At 47.1% G+C, this 20,948-nt stretch overlaps 1 protein-coding gene across 1 annotated transcript in view; it reads left to right on the plus strand.

The window, feature by feature from the left end:
• The window catches only part of LOC139366104 (vascular endothelial growth factor receptor 3-like), a 196,729-nt gene that overhangs the window by 148,944 nt on the left and 26,837 nt on the right, over positions 1-20,948 (plus strand). Inside the window, exons 21-22 of the mRNA XM_071103203.1 lie at positions 3,573-3,741; positions 4,317-4,411. Of these exons, the coding sequence (XP_070959304.1) occupies positions 3,573-3,741; positions 4,317-4,411 (264 nt within the window). The remainder of the gene's footprint in view (positions 1-3,572; positions 3,742-4,316; positions 4,412-20,948) is intronic.

The raw sequence follows: 20,948 nt of genomic DNA on the forward strand, positions 1-20,948 counted from the left end.
AGAGAGAGAAAGAAAGAGAGAAAGAGAGAATTAGAGAGAGCATACTTAAATTCACACAGGACACCGGATAAGACAGGAGAAGTACTCCAGATATAACAAACTGACCCTAGCCCAACGACACATAAACTACTGCAGCATAAATACTGGAGGCTGAGTCCGGAGGGGTCAGGAGACACTATGGCCCCATCCGATGACACCCCCGGACAGGGCCAAACAGGAAGGATATAACCCCACCCACTTTGCCAAAGCACAGCCCCCACAACACTAGAGGGATATCTTCAACCACCAACTGACCATCCTGAGACAAGGCCGGGGGGGGGGGGGGGGGGGGGGGCAACCCAGACAGGAAGATCACATCAGTGACTCAACCCACTCAAGTGACGCACCCCTCCTAGGGACGGCTTGAAGAGCACCAGTAAGCCAGTGACTCAGTCCCTGTAATAGGGTTAGAGGCAGAGAATCACAGTGGAGAGAGGGGAACCAGCCAGGCAGAGACAGCAAGGGCGGTTCGTTGGTCCAGAACCTTTCCGTTCACCTTCACACTCCTGGGCCAGACTACACTCAATCATATGACCCACTGAAGAGATTAGTCTTCAGTAAAGACTTAAAGGTTGAGACCGAATCTGCGTCTCTCAAGCCCATGTAATGCTTTGTAGGTTAGCAGTAAAACCTTGAAATCAGCCCTTGCCTTAACAGGAAGCCAGTGTAGGGAGGCTAGCACTAGAGTAATATGATAAAAAAAATTGGTTCTTGTCAGGATTCTAGCAGCCGTATTTAGCACTAACTGAAGTTTATTTAGTGCCTTATCCGGGTAGCCGGAAAGTAGAGCATTGCAGTAGTCTAACCTAGAAGTAACAAAAGCATGGATGAATTTTTCTGCATCATTTTTGTACAGAAAGTTACTAATTAATGCAATGTTACGTAGATGGTTAAAAGCTGTCCTTGAAACAGTCTTGATATGTTCGTCAAAAGAGAGATCAGGGTCCAGAGTAACGCAGAGGTCCTTCACAGTTTTATTTGAGACCACTGTACAAACATTAAGATTAATTGTCAGATTCAACAGAAGATCTCTTTGTTTCTTGGGACCTAGAACAAGCATCTCTGTTTTGTCTGAGTTTAAAAGTAGAAAGTTTGCAGCCATCCACTCCCTTATGTCTGAAACACAGACTTCTAGCGAGGGCAATTTTGGGGCTTCGCCATGTTTCATTGAAATGTACAGCTGTGTGTCATCCACATAGCAGTGAAAGTTAATGTTATGTTTTCGAATTACATCCCCAAGAGGTAAAATATATAGTGAAAACAATAGTGGTCCTAAAACGGAACCTTGAGGAACACCGACATTTACAGTTGATTTGTCAGAGGACAAACCATTCACAGAGACAAACTGATATCTTTCCGACAGATAAGATCTAAACCAGGTCAGAACTTGTCCGTGTAGACCAATTTGGCTTTCCAATCTCTCCAAAAGAATGTGGTGATCGATGGTATCAAAAGCAGCACCAAGGTCTAGGAGCACGAGGACAGACGCAGAGCCTCGGTCTGATGCCATTAAAAGATCATTTACCACCTTCACATGTGCAGTCTCAGTGCTATGATGGGGTCTAAAACCAGACTGAAGCATTTCGTATACATTGTTTGTCTTCAGGAAGGCAGTGAGTTGCTGTGCAACAGATTTTTCTAAAATTGTTGAGAGGAATGGGAGATTCGATATAGGCCGATAGTTTTTTATATTTTCTGGGTCAAGGTTTGGCTTTTTCAAGAGAGGCTTTATTACTGCCACTTTTAGTGAGTTTGGTACACATCCGGTGGATAGAGAGCCGTTTATTATGTTCAACATAGGAGGGCCAAGCACAGGAAGCAGTTCTTTCAGTAGGTTAGTTGGAATAGGGTCCAGTATGCAGCTTGAAGGTTTAGAGGCCATTATTATTTTCATCATTGTATCAAGAGATATAGTACTAAAACACTTGAGTGTCTCTCTTGATCCTAGGTCCTGCAGACTCAGGACAACTGAGCTTTGAAGGCATATGCAGATTTAAAGAGGAGTCCGTAATTTGCTTTCTAATAATCATGATCTTTTCCTCAAAGAAGTTAATGAATGTATTACTGCTGAAGTGAAAGCCATCCTCACTTGGGAAATGCTGCTTTTTAGTTAGCTTTGCGACAGCGTCAAAAAGAAATGTACCTTACAGGGTAAGACCTAACCCTAACCTCTAACCTCTAACCCCTTAACCCTAACCAGCAGCATACCACTGCTGGCTTGCTGCTGAAGCTAAGCAGGGTTGGTCCTGGTCAGTGCCTGGATGGGAGACCAGATGCTGCTGGAAGTGGTGTTGGAGGGCCAGTAGGAGGCACTCTTTCCTCTGGTCTAAAAAATATCCCAATTCCCCAGGGCAGTGATTGGGGACACTGCCCTGTGTAGGGTGCCGTCTTTCGGGTGTCCTGACTCTCTGAGGTCATCAAAGATTCCATGGTACTTATCGTAAGAGTAGGGGTGTTAACCCCGGTGTCCTGGCTAAATTCCCAATCTGGCCCTCAAACCATCATGGTCACCTAATAATCCACAGTTTACAATTGGCTCATTAATCCCCCTCCTCTCCCCTGTAACTATTCCCCAGGTTGTTGCTGTAAATGAGAATGTGTTCTCAGTCAACTTACCTGGTAAAATAACGGATAAATAAAATAACCTCTAACCTCTTAACCCTAATCTCTAACTCTTATCCTCTCCAACTACCTGAGAGCCAAGAGAGAGTTCTTCCTACCTTACAGGGTAAACCCTAACCCTAATCTCTAACCCCTAACCTGTCCAACTACCTGAGAGCCAAGAGAGAGTTCTTCCTACCTAGTTAGTTGCTGACTCATGGAGTGTAATCTACTGACACTATGGATTTCTTGTTATTTGTGCCCTTGTTGGGTATCAGGCCTTGAATATATGATTGACATAACATAACTGTTTTATCAGGGTGACACTAGGAGACAATTACATACAACATTTACACATGGTTGGGTTGAATTGAGAAAACAATGTGAGAGGTGAATGGAATGTGATGCTGAGTGTTTACTATGGCAGGGTTTGTGAACAGTCGGTTGTGGCTCAAAGGCTCTCTTCCTGTGACACTTCCTGTGACACTTCCTGTGACACAATGGCTGTTGAAATATACTAAGTCCAGGATTCAGGCTCTCTTCACAGGCTCTCTTCCTGTGACACTTCCTGTGACACAATGGCTGTTGAAATATACCAAGTCCAGGATTCAGACTCTCTTCACAGGCTCTCTTCCTGTGACACAATGGCTGTTGAAATATACCAAGTCCAGGATTCAGGCTCTCTTCACAGGCTCTCTTCCTGTGACACTTCCTGTGACTGTTGAAATATACCAAGTCCAGGATTCCATCCAATAGCACTTTGCATGGTTTAAAGGCAATGTCCCACGTTCACTGAGATCACATTCGTGGTGAACGCTGCATGTGTCCACTCGATCGGAAATTACCTTTAAATGGCACAAAGTTTAATGATGAACTCCCTCCTGGTCAATGTGTAGATGGTAACCTACATTACGTACCTGTGTGTTCCTCAGGACCGCTCCCCTAAGACTCAGAGCCAGGTGAGACGCATGATAGAGGCAGGACAAGTGGAGCCGAGAGCCCGCCTCCCACCTTCCCCGTCCTCCTCCTCTATTGGCAGCCTCCAGAGTCAGTCACCCAGCAAGTCCAATCAGAAGAGCCACTCTCCTGCTGTGGAGAAAAGTGAGTAGTGTGAATTGTTGTATTGGCCGAATCCTAACTTCAGACTGACATAAATAATGTCTTCATGTCAATGGGATTTGGTGCTGAAAGTTCAGTCTTGACCTTTTGACTGAAGAGCTCCATCTGAGCCTCAAGAATATAGAACTAAGACAAGTTATAGCTGAGTTAAATCCTCTCTCTCTCTCTCTCTCTCTCTCTCTCTCTCCCCCTCTCTCTCTCTCCCTCCACCTTACCCCCCCTCCCTCCCTCCCTCCCTCCCTCCACCTTCCCTCCCTCCCTCCCTCCCTCCCTCCCTCCCTCCACCTTACCCCCCCCTCCCTCCCTCCCTCCCTCCCTCCCTCCACCTTCCCTCCCTCCCTCCACCTTACCCCCCCCTCCCTCCACCCTCCCTCCCTCCCTCCACCTTCCCTCCCTCCCTCACTCACTCTCCCTCCCTCCCTCCACCTTCCCTCCCTCCCTCCACCTTACCCCCCCTCCCTCCCTCCACCTTACCCCCCCCCCCTCCCTCCACCTCACCGCCCCCCCCATCCCTCCACCTTCCCTCCCTCCCTCACTCACTCACTCCCTCCCTCCAGTGGAGGACCTATGGAAGACTCCTCTCACTATAGAAGATCTGATTTGCTATAGTTTCCAGGTGGCCAGAGGAATGGAGTTCCTGGCCTCACGAAAGGTATTTCCCCAGCATCCACACACCCATCGTCCCAGAAGACTTCTCCTTAAAAACCCATTGTCCCAGAAGACTTCTCCTTAAAAACCCATCGTCCCAGAAGACTTCTCCTTAAAAACCCATCGCCCTAGAAGATTCCTCCTTAAAAACCCATCGCCCTAGAAGATTTCTCCTTAAAAACCCATTGCCCTAGAAGACTTCTCCTTAAAAACCCATTGCCCTAGAAGACTTCTCCTTAAAAACCCATTGCCCCAGAAGACTTCTCCTTAAAAACCCATCGTCCCAGAAGACTTCTCCTTAAAAACCCATCGCCCTAGAAGATTCCTCCTTAAAAACCCATCGCCCTAGAAGATTTCTCCTTAAAAACCCATCGCCCTAGAAGACTTCTCCTTAAAAACCCATTGCCCTAGAAGATTTCTCCTTAAAAACCCATTGCCCTAGAAGACTTCTCCTTAAAAACCCATTGCCCTAGAAGACTTCTCCTTAAAAACCCATCGCCCTAGAAGACTTCTCCTTAAAAACCCATCGCCCTAGAAGATTTCTCCTTAAAAACCCATCGCCCTAGAAGACTTCTCCTTAAAAACCCATCGCCCTAGAAGATTTCTCCTTAAAAACCCATCGCCCTAGAAGACTTCTCCTTAAAAACCCATCGCCCTAGAAGACTTCTCCTTAAAAACCCATCGCCCTAGAAGACTTCTCCTTAAAAACCCATCGCCCTAGAAGACTTCTCCTTAAAAACCCATTGCCCTAGAAGACTTCTCCTTAAAAACCCATTGCCCTAGAAGACTTCTCCTTAAAAACCCATCGCCCTAGAAGATTCCTCTTTAAAAACCCATCGCCCTAGAAGACTTCTCCTTAAAAACCCATCGCCCTAGAAGACTTCTCCTTAAAAACCCATCGCCCTAGAAGATTTCTCCTTAAAAACCCATCGCCCTAGAAGACTTCTCCTTAAAAACCCATTGCCCTAGAAGACTTCTCCACACAGAGATTATAGAGAACAAGCTGTGTCATATATAATAATACATACTGTACCGGGCCAGTTTCCCAGAACCACATGAACATGGTGTGGTATAAGGCTCTGGACTAAAGTAGTTTCCCAGAACCACATGAACATGGTGTGGTATAAGGCTCTGGACTAAAGTAGTTTCCCAGAACCACATGAACATGGTGTGGTATAAGGCTCTGGACTAAAGTAGTTTCCCAGAACCACATGAACATGGTGTGGTATAAGGCTCTGGACTAAAGTAGTTTCCCAGAACCACATGAACATGGTGTGGTATAAGGCTCTGGACTAAAGTAGTTTCCCAGAACCACATGAACATGGTGTGGTATAAGGCTCTGGACTAAAGTAGTTTCCCAGAACCACATGAACATGGTGTGGTATAAGGCTCTGGACTAAAGTAGTTTCCCAGAACCACATGAACATGGTGTGGTATAAGGCTCTGGACTAAAGTAGTTTCCCAGAACCACATGAACATGGTGTGGTATAAGGCTCTGGACTAAAGTAGTTTCCCAGAACCACATGAACATGGTGTGGTATAAGGCTCTGGACTAAAGTAGTTTCCCAGAACCACATGAACATGGTGTGGTATAAGGCTCTGGACTAAAGTAGTTTCCCAGAACCACATGAACATGGTGTGGTATAAGGCTCTGGACTAAAGTAGTTTCCCAGAACCACATGAACATGGTGTGGTATAAGGCTCTGGACTAAAGTAGTTTCCCAGAACCACATGAACATGGTGTGGTATAAGGCTCTGGACTAAAGTAGTTTCCCAGAACCACATGAACATGGTGTGGTATAAGGCTCTGGACTAAAGTAGTTTCCCAGAACCACATGAACATGGTGTGGTATAAGGCTCTGGACTAAAGTAGTTTCCCAGAACCACATGAACATGGTGTGGTATAAGGCTCTGGACTAAAGTAGTTTCCCAGAACCACATGAACATGGTGTGGTATAAGGCTCTGGACTAAAGTAGTTTCCCAGAACCACATGAACATGGTGTGGTATAAGGCTCTGGACTAAAGTAGTTTCCCAGAACCACATGAACATGGTGTGGTATAAGGCTCTGGACTAAAGTAGTTTCCCAGAACCACATGAACATGGTGTGGTATAAGGCTCTGGACTAAAGTAGTTTCCCAGAACCACATGAACATGGTGTGGTATAAGGCTCTGGACTAAAGTAGTTTCCCAGAACCACATGAACATGGTGTGGTATAAGGCTCTGGACTAAAGTAGTTTCCCAGAACCACATGAACATGGTGTGGTATAAGGCTCTGGACTAAGGTAGTTTCCCAGAACCACATGAACATGGTGTGGTATAAGGCTCTGGACTAAAGTAGTTTCCCAGAACCACATGAACATGGTGTGGTATAAGGCTCTGGACTAAAGTAGTTTCCCAGAACCACATGAACATGGTGTGGTATAAGGCTCTGGACTAAAGTAGTTTCCCAGAACCACATGAACATGGTGTGGTATAAGGCTCTGGACTAAAGTAGTTTCCCAGAACCACATGAACATGGTGTGGTATAAGGCTCTGGACTAAAGTAGTTTCCCAGAACCACATGAACATGGTGTGGTATAAGGCTCTGGACTAAAGTAGTTTCCCAGAACCACATGAACCACACATGGTGTGGTATAAGGCTCTGGACTAAAGTAGTGCACTACACCATATTGATCTCCCTAGAAACCACAGAGATTCTAGACACCAGTCTGACGGGCGTGGGAGGAGGGAGGATGGGGAGGAGGATGGGGAGGAAGAGGGAGGAAGAGGAGGAGGAGGGAGGAGGTGTAATGCTATAATAACACATTCTGGGCTTGTTTCTCAGACACAGATTAAGCCTAAAAACATGTTGAGGAGAGATACTGAAACTTTTTCTTTTTAATAAGGACTGTAGGTAATATCCAGTCTACTGCTGTCTCTCACTAAGGACTGTAGGTAATACCCAGTCTACTGCTGTCTCTCACTAAGGACTGTAGGTAATACCCAGTCTACTGATGTCTCTCACTAAGGACTGTAGGCAATACCCAGTCTACTGATGTCTCTCACTAAGGACTGCAGGTAATACCCAGTCTACTGCTGTCTCTCACTAAGGACTGTAGGTAATACCCAGTCTACTGATGTCTCTCACTAAGGACTGTAGGTAATACCCAGTCTAATGATGTCTCTCACTAAGGACTGTAGGTAAAACCCAGACTACTGATGTCTCTCACTAAGGACCCGAAGGTAATACCCAGTCTACTGCTGTCTCTCACTAAGGACTGTAGGTAATACCCAGTCTACTGCTCTCTCTCACTAAGGACTGTAGGTAATACCCAGTCTACTGCTCTCTCTCACTAAGGACTGTAGGTAATACCCAGTCTACTGATGTCTCTCACTAAGGACTGTAGGTAATACCCAGTCTACTGCTGTCTCTCACTAAGGACTGTAGGTAATACCCAGTCTACTGCTGTCTCTCACTAAGGACTGTAGGTAATACCCAGTCTACTGCTCTCTCTCACTAAGGACTGTAGGTAATACCCAGTCTACTGCTGTCTCTCACTAAGGACTGTAGGTAATATCCAGTCTACTGCTGTCTCTCACTAAGGACTGTAGGTAATACCCAGTCTACTGCTCTCTCTCACTGCCCATTTTGCTGGACTAAAGACCTGAGTTCTTGGTAAAAGCTGGGAGATATGGGGCGGTACCTTGGTAAAAGCTGGGAGATATGGGGCGGTACCTTGGTAAAAGCTGGGAGGTATGGGGCGGTACCTTGGTAAAAGCTGGGAGGTATGGGGCGGTACCTTGGTAAAAGCTGGGAGATATGGGGCGGTACCTTGGTAAAAGCTGGGAGGTATGGGGCGGTACCTTGGTAAAAGCTGGGAGGTATGGGGCGGTACCTTGGTAAAAGCTGGGAGGTATGGGGCGGTACCTTGGTAAAAGCTGGGAGATATGGGGCGGTACCTTGGTAAAAGCTGGGAGGTATGGGGCGGTACCTTGGTAAAAGCTGGGAGGTATGGGGCGGTACCTTGGTAAAAGCTGGGAGATATAAGGTGGTACCTTTCCAGAGCTGGTGGAACTGTAAGTGGAATGGTATAAAATACATCAAATAAATAGTTTCCATGTGTTTGATGGCTTATTGCTCTGGGGCAAGTCCTTCACAGTGTGGGGCGTCTCCAGGATCTTAATGGAGCACAGTATTCCATCTTACCAGGAGGAGCCTCTGGAACACAGTATTCCATCTAACCAGGACCCTCTGGAACACAGTATTCCATCTAACCAGGAACAACTGGAACACAGTATTCCATCTAACCAGGAACAACTGGAACACAGTGTTCCATCTTACCAGGAGCCTCTGGAACACAGTATTCCATCTTACCAGGAGGCTCTGGAACACAGTATTCCATCTAACCAGGAGTCTCTGGAACGCAGTATTCCATCTAACCAGGAACAACTGGAACACAGTATTCCATCTAACCAGGAACAACTGAAACACAGTATTCCATCTAACCAGGAACAACTGGAACACAGTATTCCATCTAACCAGGAACAACTGGAACACAGTATTCCATCTAACCAGGAACAACTGGAACACAGTATTCCATCTAACCAGGAACAACTGGAACACAGTGTTCCATCTTACCAGTAGCCTCTGGAACACAGTATTCCATCTAACCAGGAACAACTGGAACACAGTGTTCCATCTTACCAGGAGCCTCTGGAACACAGTATTCCATCTTACCAGGAGGCTCTGGAACACAGTATTCCATCTTACCAGGAACCTCTGGAACACAGTATTTCATCTTACCAGGAGTCTCTGGAACACAGTATTCCATCTCACCAGGAACAACTGGAACACAGTATCCCATCTTACCAGGAGGAGCCTCTGGAACACAGTATTCCATCTTACCAGGAGGAGCCTCTGGAACACAGTATTCCATCTAACCAGGAAAAACTGGAACACAGTATTCCATCTTACCAGGAGCCTCTGGAACACAGTATTCCATCTAACTAGGAACAACTGGAACACAGTATTCCATCTAACCAGGAGGAGCCTCTGGAACACAGTATTCCATCTAACCAGGAGGCTCTGGAACACAGTATTCCATCTAACTAGGAGCCTCTGGAACACAGTATTCCATCTAACCAGGAACAACTGGAACACAGTATTACAGCTAACCAGGAGATTCTGGAACACAGTATTCCATCTCACCAGGAACAACTGGAACACAGTATTCCATCTTACCAGGAGGAGCTTCTGGAACACAGTATTCTATCTAACCAGGAGGCTCTGGAACACAGTATTCCATCTTACCAGGACGCTCAGGAACACAGTATTCCATCTAACCAGGAACAACTGGAACACAGTATTCCATCTTACCAGGAGGAGCCTCTGGAACACAGTATTCCATCTTACCAGGAGCCTCTGGAACACAGTATTCCATTTTACTAGGAGGAGCCTCTGGAACACAGTATTCCATCTCACCAGGAACAACTGGAACACAGATTTCCATCTAACCAGGAACAACTGGAACACAGTATTCCATCTAACCAGGAACAACTGGAACACAGTATTCCATCTAACCAGGAGCCTCTGGAACACAGTATTCCATCTCACCAGGAACCTCTGGAAGACAGTATTCCATCTCACCAGGAACCTCTGGAACACAGTATTCCATCTCACCAGGAACAACTGGAACACAGTATTCCATCTAACCAGGAACAACTGGAACACAGTATTCCATCTCACCAGGAACAACTGGAACAAAGTTTTCCATCTAACCAGGAACAACTGGAACACAGTATTCCATCTAACCAGGAACAACTGGAACACAGTATTCCATCTAACCAGGAGCCTCTGGAACACAGTATTCCATCTCACCAGGAACCTCTGGAACACAGTATTCCATCTCACCAGGAACCTCTGGAACACAGTATTCCATCTCACCAGGAACAACTGGAACACAGTATTCCATCTAACCAGGAACAACTGGAACACAGTATTCCATCTCACCAGGAACAACTGGAACACAGTATTCCATCTTATCAGGAGGAGCCTCTGGAACACAGTATTCCATCTTACCAGGAGCCTCTGGAACACAGTATTCCATCTTACCAGGAGCCTCTGGAACACAGTATTCCATCTTACCAGGAACAACTGAAACACAGTATTCCATCTAACCAGGAACAACTGGAACACAGTATTCCATCTTACCAGGAGCCTCTGGAACACAGTATTCCATCTTACCAGGAGCCTCTGGAACACAGTATTCCATCTTACCAGGAACAACTGGAACACAGTATTCCATCCTACCAGGAGGAGCCTCTGGAACACAGTATTCCATCCTACCAGGAGGAGCCTCTGGAACACAGTATTCCATCTTACCAGGAGGCTCTGGAACACAGTATTCCATCTAACCAGGAACAACTGGAACACAGTGTTCCATCTTACCAGGAGCCTCTGGAACACAGTATTCCATCTAACCAGGAACAACTGGAACACAGTGTTCCATCTTACCAGGAGCCTCTGGAACACAGTATTCCATCTTACCAGGAGGCTCTGGAACACAGTATTCCATCTTACCAGGAACCTCTGGAACACAGTATTTCATCTTACCAGGAGTCTCTGGAACACAGTATTCCATCTCACCAGGAACAACTGGAACACAGTATCCCATCTTACCAGGAGGAGCCTCTGGAACACAGTATTCCATCTTACCAGGAGGAGCCTCTGGAACACAGTATTCCATCTAACCAGGAAAAACTGGAACACAGTATTCCATCTTACCAGGAGCCTCTGGAACACAGTATTCCATCTAACTAGGAACAACTGGAACACAGTATTCCATCTAACCAGGAGGAGCCTCTGGAACACAGTATTCCATCTAACCAGGAGGCTCTGGAACACAGTATTCCATCTAACTAGGAGCCTCTGGAACACAGTATTCCATCTAACCAGGAACAACTGGAACACAGTATTACAGCTAACCAGGAGATTCTGGAACACAGTATTCCATCTCACCAGGAACAACTGGAACACAGTATTCCATCTTACCAGGAGGAGCTTCTGGAACACAGTATTCTATCTAACCAGGAGGCTCTGGAACACAGTATTCCATCTTACCAGGACGCTCTGGAACACAGTATTCCATCTTACCAGGAACCTCTGGAACACAGTATTTCATCTTACCAGGAGTCTCTGGAACACAGTATTCCATCTCACCAGGAACAACTGGAACACAGTATCCCATCTTACCAGGAGGAGCCTCTGGAACACAGTATTCCATCTTACCAGGAGGAGCCTCTGGAACACAGTATTCCATCTAACCAGGAAAAACTGGAACACAGTATTCCATCTAACCAGGAGGAGCCTCTGGAACACAGTATTCCATATAACCAGGAGGCTCTGGAACACAGTATTCCATCTAACTAGGAGCCTCTGGAACACAGTATTCCATCTAACCAGGAACAACTGGAACACAGTATTCCATCTTACCAGGACGCTCTGGAACACAGTATTCCATCTAACCAGGAACAACTGGAACACAGTATTCCATCTTACCAGGAGGAGCCTCTGGAACACAGTATTCCATCTTACCAGGAGCCTCTGGAACACAGTATTCCATTTTACTAGGAGGAGCCTCTGGAACACAGTATTCCATCTCACCAGGAACAACTGGAACACAGATTTCCATCTAACCAGGAACAACTGGAACACAGTATTCCATCTAACCAGGAACAACTGGAACACAGTATTCCATCTAACCAGGAGCCTCTGGAACACAGTATTCCATCTCACCAGGAACCTCTGGAACACAGTATTCCATCTCACCAGGAACCTCTGGAACACAGTATTCCATCTCACCAGGAACAACTGGAACACAGTATTCCATCTAACCAGGAACAACTGGAACACAGTATTCCATCTCACCAGGAACAACTGGAACACAGTTTTCCATCTAACCAGGAACAACTGGAACACAGTATTCCATCTAACCAGGAACAACTGGAACACAGTATTCCATCTAACCAGGAGCCTCTGGAACACAGTATTCCATCTCACCAGGAACCTCTGGAACACAGTATTCCATCTCACCAGGAACCTCTGGAACACAGTATTCCATCTCACCAGGAACAACTGGAACACAGTATTCCATCTAACCAGGAACAACTGGAACACAGTATTCCATCTCACCAGGAACAACTGGAACACAGTATTCCATCTTATCAGGAGGAGCCTCTGGAACACAGTATTCCATCTTACCAGGAGCCTCTGGAACACAGTATTCCATCTTACCAGGAGCCTCTGGAACACAGTATTCCATCTTACCAGGAACAACTGAAACACAGTATTCCATCTAACCAGGAACAACTGGAACACAGTATTCCATCTTACCAGGAGCCTCTGGAACACAGTATTCCATCTTACCAGGAGCCTCTGGAACACAGTATTCCATCTTACCAGGAACAACTGGAACACAGTATTCCATCCTACCAGGAGGAGCCTCTGGAACACAGTATTCCATCCTACCAGGAGGAGCCTCTGGAACACAGTATTCCATCTTACCAGGAGGCTCTGGAACACAGTATTCCATCTAACCAGGAACAACTGGAACACAGTGTTCCATCTTACCAGGAGCCTCTGGAACACAGTATTCCATCTTACCAGGAGGCTCTGGAACACAGTATTCCATCTTACCAGGAACCTCTGGAACACAGTATTTCATCTTACCAGGAGTCTCTGGAACACAGTATTCCATCTCACCAGGAACAACTGGAACACAGTATCCCATCTTACCAGGAGGAGCCTCTGGAACACAGTATTCCATCTTACCAGGAGGAGCCTCTGGAACACAGTATTCCATCTAACCAGGAAAAACTGGAACACAGTATTCCATCTTACCAGGAGCCTCTGGAACACAGTATTCCATCTAACTAGGAACAACTGGAACACAGTATTCCATCTAACCAGGAGGAGCCTCTGGAACACAGTATTCCATATAACCAGGAGGCTCTGGAACACAGTATTCCATCTAACTAGGAGCCTCTGGAACACAGTATTCCATCTAACCAGGAACAACTGGAACACAGTATTACAGCTAACCAGGAGATTCTGGAACACAGTATTCCATCTCACCAGGAACAACTGGAACACAGTATTCCATCTTACCAGGAGGAGCTTCTGGAACACAGTATTCTATCTAACCAGGAGGCTCTGGAACACAGTATTCCATCTTACCAGGACGCTCTGGAACACAGTATTCCATCTAACCAGGAACAACTGGAACACAGTATTCCATCTTACCAGGAGGAGCCTCTGGAACACAGTATTCCATCTTACCAGGAGCCTCTGGAACACAGTATTCCATTTTACTAGGAGGAGCCTCTGGAACACAGTATTCCATCTAACCAGGAGGAGCCTCTGGAACACAGTATTCCATCTTACCAGGAGGAGTCTCTGGAACACAGTATTCCATCTTACCAGGAGGCTCTGGAACACAGTATTCCATCTTACCAGGAGGCTCTGGAACACAGTATTCCACCTTACCAGGATCCTCTAAGACACAGTATTCCATCTAACCAGGAACAACTGGAACACAGTATTCCATCTTACCAGGAGGAGCCTCTGGAACACAGTATTCCATCTTACCAGGAGCCTCTGGAACACAGTATTCCATTTTACTAGGAGGAGCCTCTGGAACACAGTATTCCATCTCACCAGGAACAACTGGAACACAGATTTCCATCTAACCAGGAACAACTGGAACACAGTATTCCATCTAACCAGGAACAACTGGAACACAGTATTCCATCTAACCAGGAGCCTCTGGAACACAGTATTCCATCTCACCAGGAACCTCTGGAACACAGTATTCCATCTCACCAGGAACCTCTGGAACACAGTATTCCATCTCACCAGGAACAACTGGAACACAGTATTCCATCTAACCAGGAACAACTGGAACACAGTATTCCATCTCACCAGGAACAACTGGAACACAGTTTTCCATCTAACCAGGAACAACTGGAACACAGTATTCCATCTAACCAGGAACAACTGGAACACAGTATTCCATCTAACCAGGAGCCTCTGGAACACAGTATTCCATCTCACCAGGAACCTCTGGAACACAGTATTCCATCTCACCAGGAACCTCTGGAACACAGTATTCCATCTCACCAGGAACAACTGGAACACAGTATTCCATCTAACCAGGAACAACTGGAACACAGTATTCCATCTCACCAGGAACAACTGGAACACAGTATTCCATCTTATCAGGAGGAGCCTCTGGAACACAGTATTCCATCTTACCAGGAGCCTCTGGAACACAGTATTCCATCTTACCAGGAGCCTCTGGAACACAGTATTCCATCTTACCAGGAACAACTGAAACACAGTATTCCATCTAACCAGGAACAACTGGAACACAGTATTCCATCTTACCAGGAGCCTCTGGAACACAGTATTCCATCTTACCAGGAGCCTCTGGAACACAGTATTCCATCTTACCAGGAACAACTGGAACACAGTATTCCATCCTACCAGGAGGAGCCTCTGGAACACAGTATTCCATCCTACCAGGAGGAGCCTCTGGAACACAGTATTCCATCTTACCAGGAGGCTCTGGAACACAGTATTCCATCTAACCAGGAACAACTGGAACACAGTGTTCCATCTTACCAGGAGCCTCTGGAACACAGTATTCCATCTTACCAGGAGGCTCTGGAACACAGTATTTCATCTTACCAGGAACCTCTGGAACACAGTATTTCATCTTACCAGGAGTCTCTGGAACACAGTATTCCATCTCACCAGGAACAACTGGAACACAGTATCCCATCTTACCAGGAGGAGCCTCTGGAACACAGTATTCCATCTTACCAGGAGGAGCCTCTGGAACACAGTATTCCATCTAACCAGGAAAAACTGGAACACAGTATTCCATCTTACCAGGAGCCTCTGGAACACAGTATTCCATCTAACTAGGAACAACTGGAACACAGTATTCCATCTAACCAGGAGGAGCCTCTGGAACACAGTATTCCATATAACCAGGAGGCTCTGGAACACAGTATTCCATCTAACTAGGAGCCTCTGGAACACAGTATTCCATCTAACCAGGAACAACTGGAACACAGTATTACAGCTAACCAGGAGATTCTGGAACACAGTATTCCATCTCACCAGGAACAACTGGAACACAGTATTCCATCTTACCAGGAGGAGCTTCTGGAACACAGTATTCTATCTAACCAGGAGGCTCTGGAACACAGTATTCCATCTTACCAGGACGCTCTGGAACACAGTATTCCATCTAACCAGGAACAACTGGAACACAGTATTCCATCTTACCAGGAGGAGCCTCTGGAACACAGTATTCCATCTTACCAGGAGCCTCTGGAACACAGTATTCCATTTTACTAGGAGGAGCCTCTGGAACACAGTATTCCATCTCACCAGGAACAACTGGAACACAGTATTCCATCTAACCAGGAACAACTGGAACACAGTATTCCATCTAACCAGGAGCCTCTGGAACACAGTATTCCATCTCACCAGGAACCTCTGGAACACAGTATTCCATCTCACCAGGAACCTCTGGAACACAGTATTCCATCTCACCAGGAACAACTGGAACACAGTATTCCATCTAACCAGGAACAACTGGAACACAGTATTCCATCTCACCAGGAACAACTGGAACACAGTTTTCCATCTAACCAGGAACAACTGGAACACAGTATTCCATCTAACCAGGAACAACTGGAACACAGTATTCCATCTAACCAGGAGCCTCTGGAACACAGTATTCCATCTCACCAGGAACCTCTGGAACACAGTATTCCATCTCACCAGGAACCTCTGGAACACAGTATTCCATCTCACCAGGAACAACTGGAACACAGTATTCCATCTAACCAGGAACAACTGGAACACAGTATTCCATCTCACCAGGAACAACTGGAACACAGTATTCCATCTTATCAGGAGGAGCCTCTGGAACACAGTATTCCATCTTACCAGGAGCCTCTGGAACACAGTATTCCATCTTACCAGGAGCCTCTGGAACACAGTATTCCATCTTACCAGGAACAACTGAAACACAGTATTCCATCTAACCAGGAACAACTGGAACACAGTATTCCATCTTACCAGGAGCCTCTGGAACACAGTATTCCATCTTACCAGGAGCCTCTGGAACACAGTATTCCATCTTACCAGGATTAACTGGAACACAGTATTCCATCCTACCAGGAGGAGCCTCTGGAACACAGTATTCCATCCTACCAGGAGGAGCCTCTGGAACACAGTATTCCATCTTACCAGGAGGAGTCTCTGGAACACAGTATTCCATCTTACCAGGAGGCTCTGGAACACAGTATTCCATCTTACCAGGAGGCTCTGGAACACAGTATTCCACCTTACCAGGATCCTCTAAGACACAGTATTCCATCTAACCAGGAACAACTGGAACACAGTATTCCATCTTACCAGGAGGAGCCTCTGGAACACAGTATTCCATCTTACCAGGAGCCTCTGGAACACAGTATTCCATTTTACTAGGAGGAGCCTCTGGAACACAGTATTCTATCTCACCAGGAACAACTGGAACACAGATTTCCATCTAACCAGGAACAACTGGAACACAGTATTCCATCTAACCAGGAACAACTGGAACACAGTATTCCATCTAACCAGGAGCCTCTGGAACACAGTATTCCATCTCACCAGGAACCTCTGGAACACAGTATTCCATCTCACCAGGAACCTCTGGAACACAGTATTCCATCTCACCAGGAACAACTGGAACACAGTATTCCATCTAACCAGGAACAACTGGAACACAGTATTCCATCTCACCAGGAACAACTGGAACACAGTTTTCCATCTAACCAGGAACAACTGGAACACAGTATTCCATCTAACCAGGAACAACTGGAACACAGTATTCCATCTAACCAGGAGCCTCTGGAACACAGTATTCCATCTCACCAGGAACCTCTGGAACACAGTATTCCATCTCACCAGGAACCTCTGGAACACAGTATTCCATCTCACCAGGAACAACTGGAACACAGTATTCCATCTAACCAGGAACAACTGGAACACAGTATTCCATCTCACCAGGAACAACTGGAACACAGTATTCCATCTAACCAGGAGGAGCCTCTGGAACATAGTATTCCATCTTACCAGGAGGAGCCTCTGGAACATAGTATTCCATCTAACCAGGAGGAGCCTCTGGAACACAGTATTCCATCTTACCAGGAGGAGTCTCTGGAACACAGTATTCCATCTTACCAGGAGGCTCTGGAACACAGTATTCCATCTTACCAGGAGGAGCCTCTGGAACACAGCATTCCATCTTACCAGGAGTCTCTGGAACACGGTAGTCCGAAGAACATCTCAGTTTCATGGGGTATCCATACTGACTGTTGCCGGGTGAGTAGGGCCATTGCTGGGTCAGTATTACATAGGAAGTCCAGCACTACATACCCAACAAGGGAATTGAAGTCCATTAGCAGCTATTAAGGCTAGCCATTCTAATCATTCTTTCTCCCCAGGCTGCTTGTGTTTGAATTGTCTTTGAAAATAGTATTCACTAAACATGGTCACCTGGTACCCAGAGTCTAGTAGGCAAGGCACAGCGATTCCCCTTGCAATAACCTCCACCTAATGACATTCCCCTATTAAAATGGGCTTGATTGACTCATTCTGCTTTGCAGTACTCACCCCGTCCACCCGCCTTACAGTGGTCGGGCATTGCGGTTTAAAGCAGTGGGTATGTGGCCTACCTCTCTCCGAAGTGAAGACAGACGGGTGGCCTTGGTCATCCCAGTACAGTCGCAGCTGAAAAAAAACACGTCCCCCTTGTCCTGGAACATTCTAGGGTCGTCGGTTGGGTCGCTGCTCCTTCAGCATTAGCTCCCCCCCCCCGTAATGACTTCCTGTGACTAAGGAACTCCTCTGTGTGTCTGTTTCTTCTTAAGCAGCAGAGTCTTGTAGAGAGGGTTGTTCTATGGTCACTTGCCTGGCCAAGCCTTCACTCTGTACGCTCTCCCCTTTTCCCTTGCCAGCTGCTTCGCCTCTTGTCAAAGTCATGAAAAATACATATGGTGGTCTTGACGTAGCTGACGTTGGAGGTCTTTTTGTTTATGGCACCTGGTTGCAGAGCCATGATCACCTGGTCTTGCAATGTGTCTACCTTGGTGGCTGAACCATCAGGCTTTGCAGTTTTCCACTTTTGGAATGCTTCCTGTAATCGCGAGAGGAAGGCCCCCCACGTGTTCTCCGCCAGCCTGTTTAGCATGGACATTTTTTATTTTCAGGTTAGCTAGTGATTCACGCATACCATATAGTTCTTCAAGTTTAACTAAGATTTTAGCAGTTGTTGTTACTTGTGGCAGAGCAGGTGAACCCAAGTGCAGACTCAGACGAGGAGACAGGGACAAGGAAACTAAGGTATTTATTGGCAAGCGGGAGTAGATAGGGTGCAGGCCAGGGGAAGCTCAGGCGGGTAGCAAGGAACCAGGAACTGAGGCTGGGGCAAGGGGAGTAAGGGCAGGGTAAGCAGATCTGGAGCAGAATCCAAGGAAGCAGTGGAGCTTCCAGGGCAGGACTGACGAGACGAGGGACTGGAGACAGGGACCGGAGTCAGAGTGGACGGAACTGTAGCGGAGAGAAAAGCAGCATCATGCTAGGGAAAAACAGGCTCAACAGGATAACAAGATATATGCTGGAACAAATTGCTTGAAATGCAGACTGACTGAGCAGAGGCTACGATCCGGCAGCGTGTAGGTGGCAGAGCTGAGTATTTGTAGAGGTCTTGATTATGGAACAGGTTGCAGCTGGTGGGGATCTGCTCTGCCTCCAGCACACCTGTCTCCGCCCACACATTCACATACACCCACTCAGAGAGAGAGGGAGAGAGCACTGGGGGAGTGGCGGCAGGTTAGGGAGACACAAGATGAGAAGTAGAGGGCGTGGCAGGAGCAGATGTAACAGTACCCCTCCCCCCCTCTACAAACGCCACCTGGCACCTGCCTGGGCTTATCTGGGTGTAAGGTATGGAAATCATGTAGCAGTGAGGGGTCCAGCGGTGCTCCTCAGGCCCGTATGCCTCCCAGTCCACCAGGTACTGCCAGGCATGACCCCGACGGCGAACGTCCAGAAGCTGCCGGATGGTATAGGCAGGACAGTCATCGATGAGCCGAGGGGCTGCTGCAGGAGGAGACAGGTTTAATCAGGGATACATGGAAGGATCCTGAGAGAGGTTGGGAGTTATCAGGCGCACCACAAAGGGGTTAATGACACGGTCAATTTCAAAGGGACCAATGAATCGGGGGGGAAGTTTCTTAGATGTCACTTTCAATGGCAGGTCCTTCGAAGAGAGCCATACTTTTTGGCCTGGGGTGTAGACTGGAGCTGAAGTACGGTGACAGTTAGCTTGGGACTGGATCCTGGCGGAGGCACCAAGAAGGGCAGCTCGGGCCTTCCTCCAGGTATGATGACAACGGTGCATATTGTCCTGGACAGAGGGTACCGCAACCTCAACCTCTTGGGTGGGGAACAAGGGGGGTTGGTAACCCAGGGCACACTCGAAAGGTGACATACCTGATGAGGCGTTGGTGAGGGTGTTGTTCACTAACTACTGTGTTGTTAGTGAAGCTCCTCCCTAACACTGTGTTATCTTAGTGAGGCTCCTCCCTGCCACTGTGTTGTCTTAGTGAGGCTCCTCCCTCCCACTGTGCTGTTAGTGAAGCTCCTCCCTCCCACTGTGTTATCTTCGTGAAGCTCCTCCCTCCCACTGTACTGTTAGTGAAGCTCCTCCCTCCCACTTTCATGTTAATGAGGCTCCTCTCTCCCACTATGTTGTCTTAGTGAGGCTCCTCTCTCCCACTATGTTATCTTAGTGAAGCTCCTCCCTCCCACTATGTTGTCTTAGTGTGGCTCCTCCCTCCCACTGTGTTGTCTTAGTGAGGCTCCTCCCTCCCACTGTGCTGTTAGTGAAGCTCCTCCCTCCCACTGTGTTATCTTAGTGAAGCTCCTCCCTCCCACTGTACTGTTAGTGAAGCTCCTCCCTCCCACTTTGATGTTAATGAGGCTCCTCTCTCCCACTATGTTGTCTTAGTGAGGCTCCTCTCTCCCACTATGTTATCTTAGTGAAGCTCCTCCCTCCCACTATGTTGTCTTAGTGTGGCTCCTCCCTCCCACTGTGTTGTCTTAGTGAGGCTCCTCCCTCCCACTGTGTTATCTTAGTGAAGCTCCTCCCTCCCACTATGTTGTCTTAGTGTGGCTCCTACCTCCCACTGTGTTATCTTAGTGAAGCTCCTCCCTTCCACAGTGTTGTCTTATTGAAGCTCCTCCCTCCCACTGTGTTGTCTTATTGAAGCTTCTCCCTGCCACTGTGTTAATAGTGAAGCTCCTCCCTCCCACTGTGTTGTTAGTGAAGCTCCTCCCTCCCACTGTGTTGTCTTAGTGAAGCTCCTCCCTCCCACTGTGCTGTTAGTGAAGCTCCTCCCTCCCACTATGTTATCTTACTGAAGCTCCTCCCTCC

Source organism: Oncorhynchus clarkii, chromosome 14 (genome assembly GCF_045791955.1).
Source record: "Oncorhynchus clarkii lewisi isolate Uvic-CL-2024 chromosome 14, UVic_Ocla_1.0, whole genome shotgun sequence".
Taxonomy (NCBI): Eukaryota; Metazoa; Chordata; class Actinopteri; order Salmoniformes; family Salmonidae; genus Oncorhynchus; species Oncorhynchus clarkii.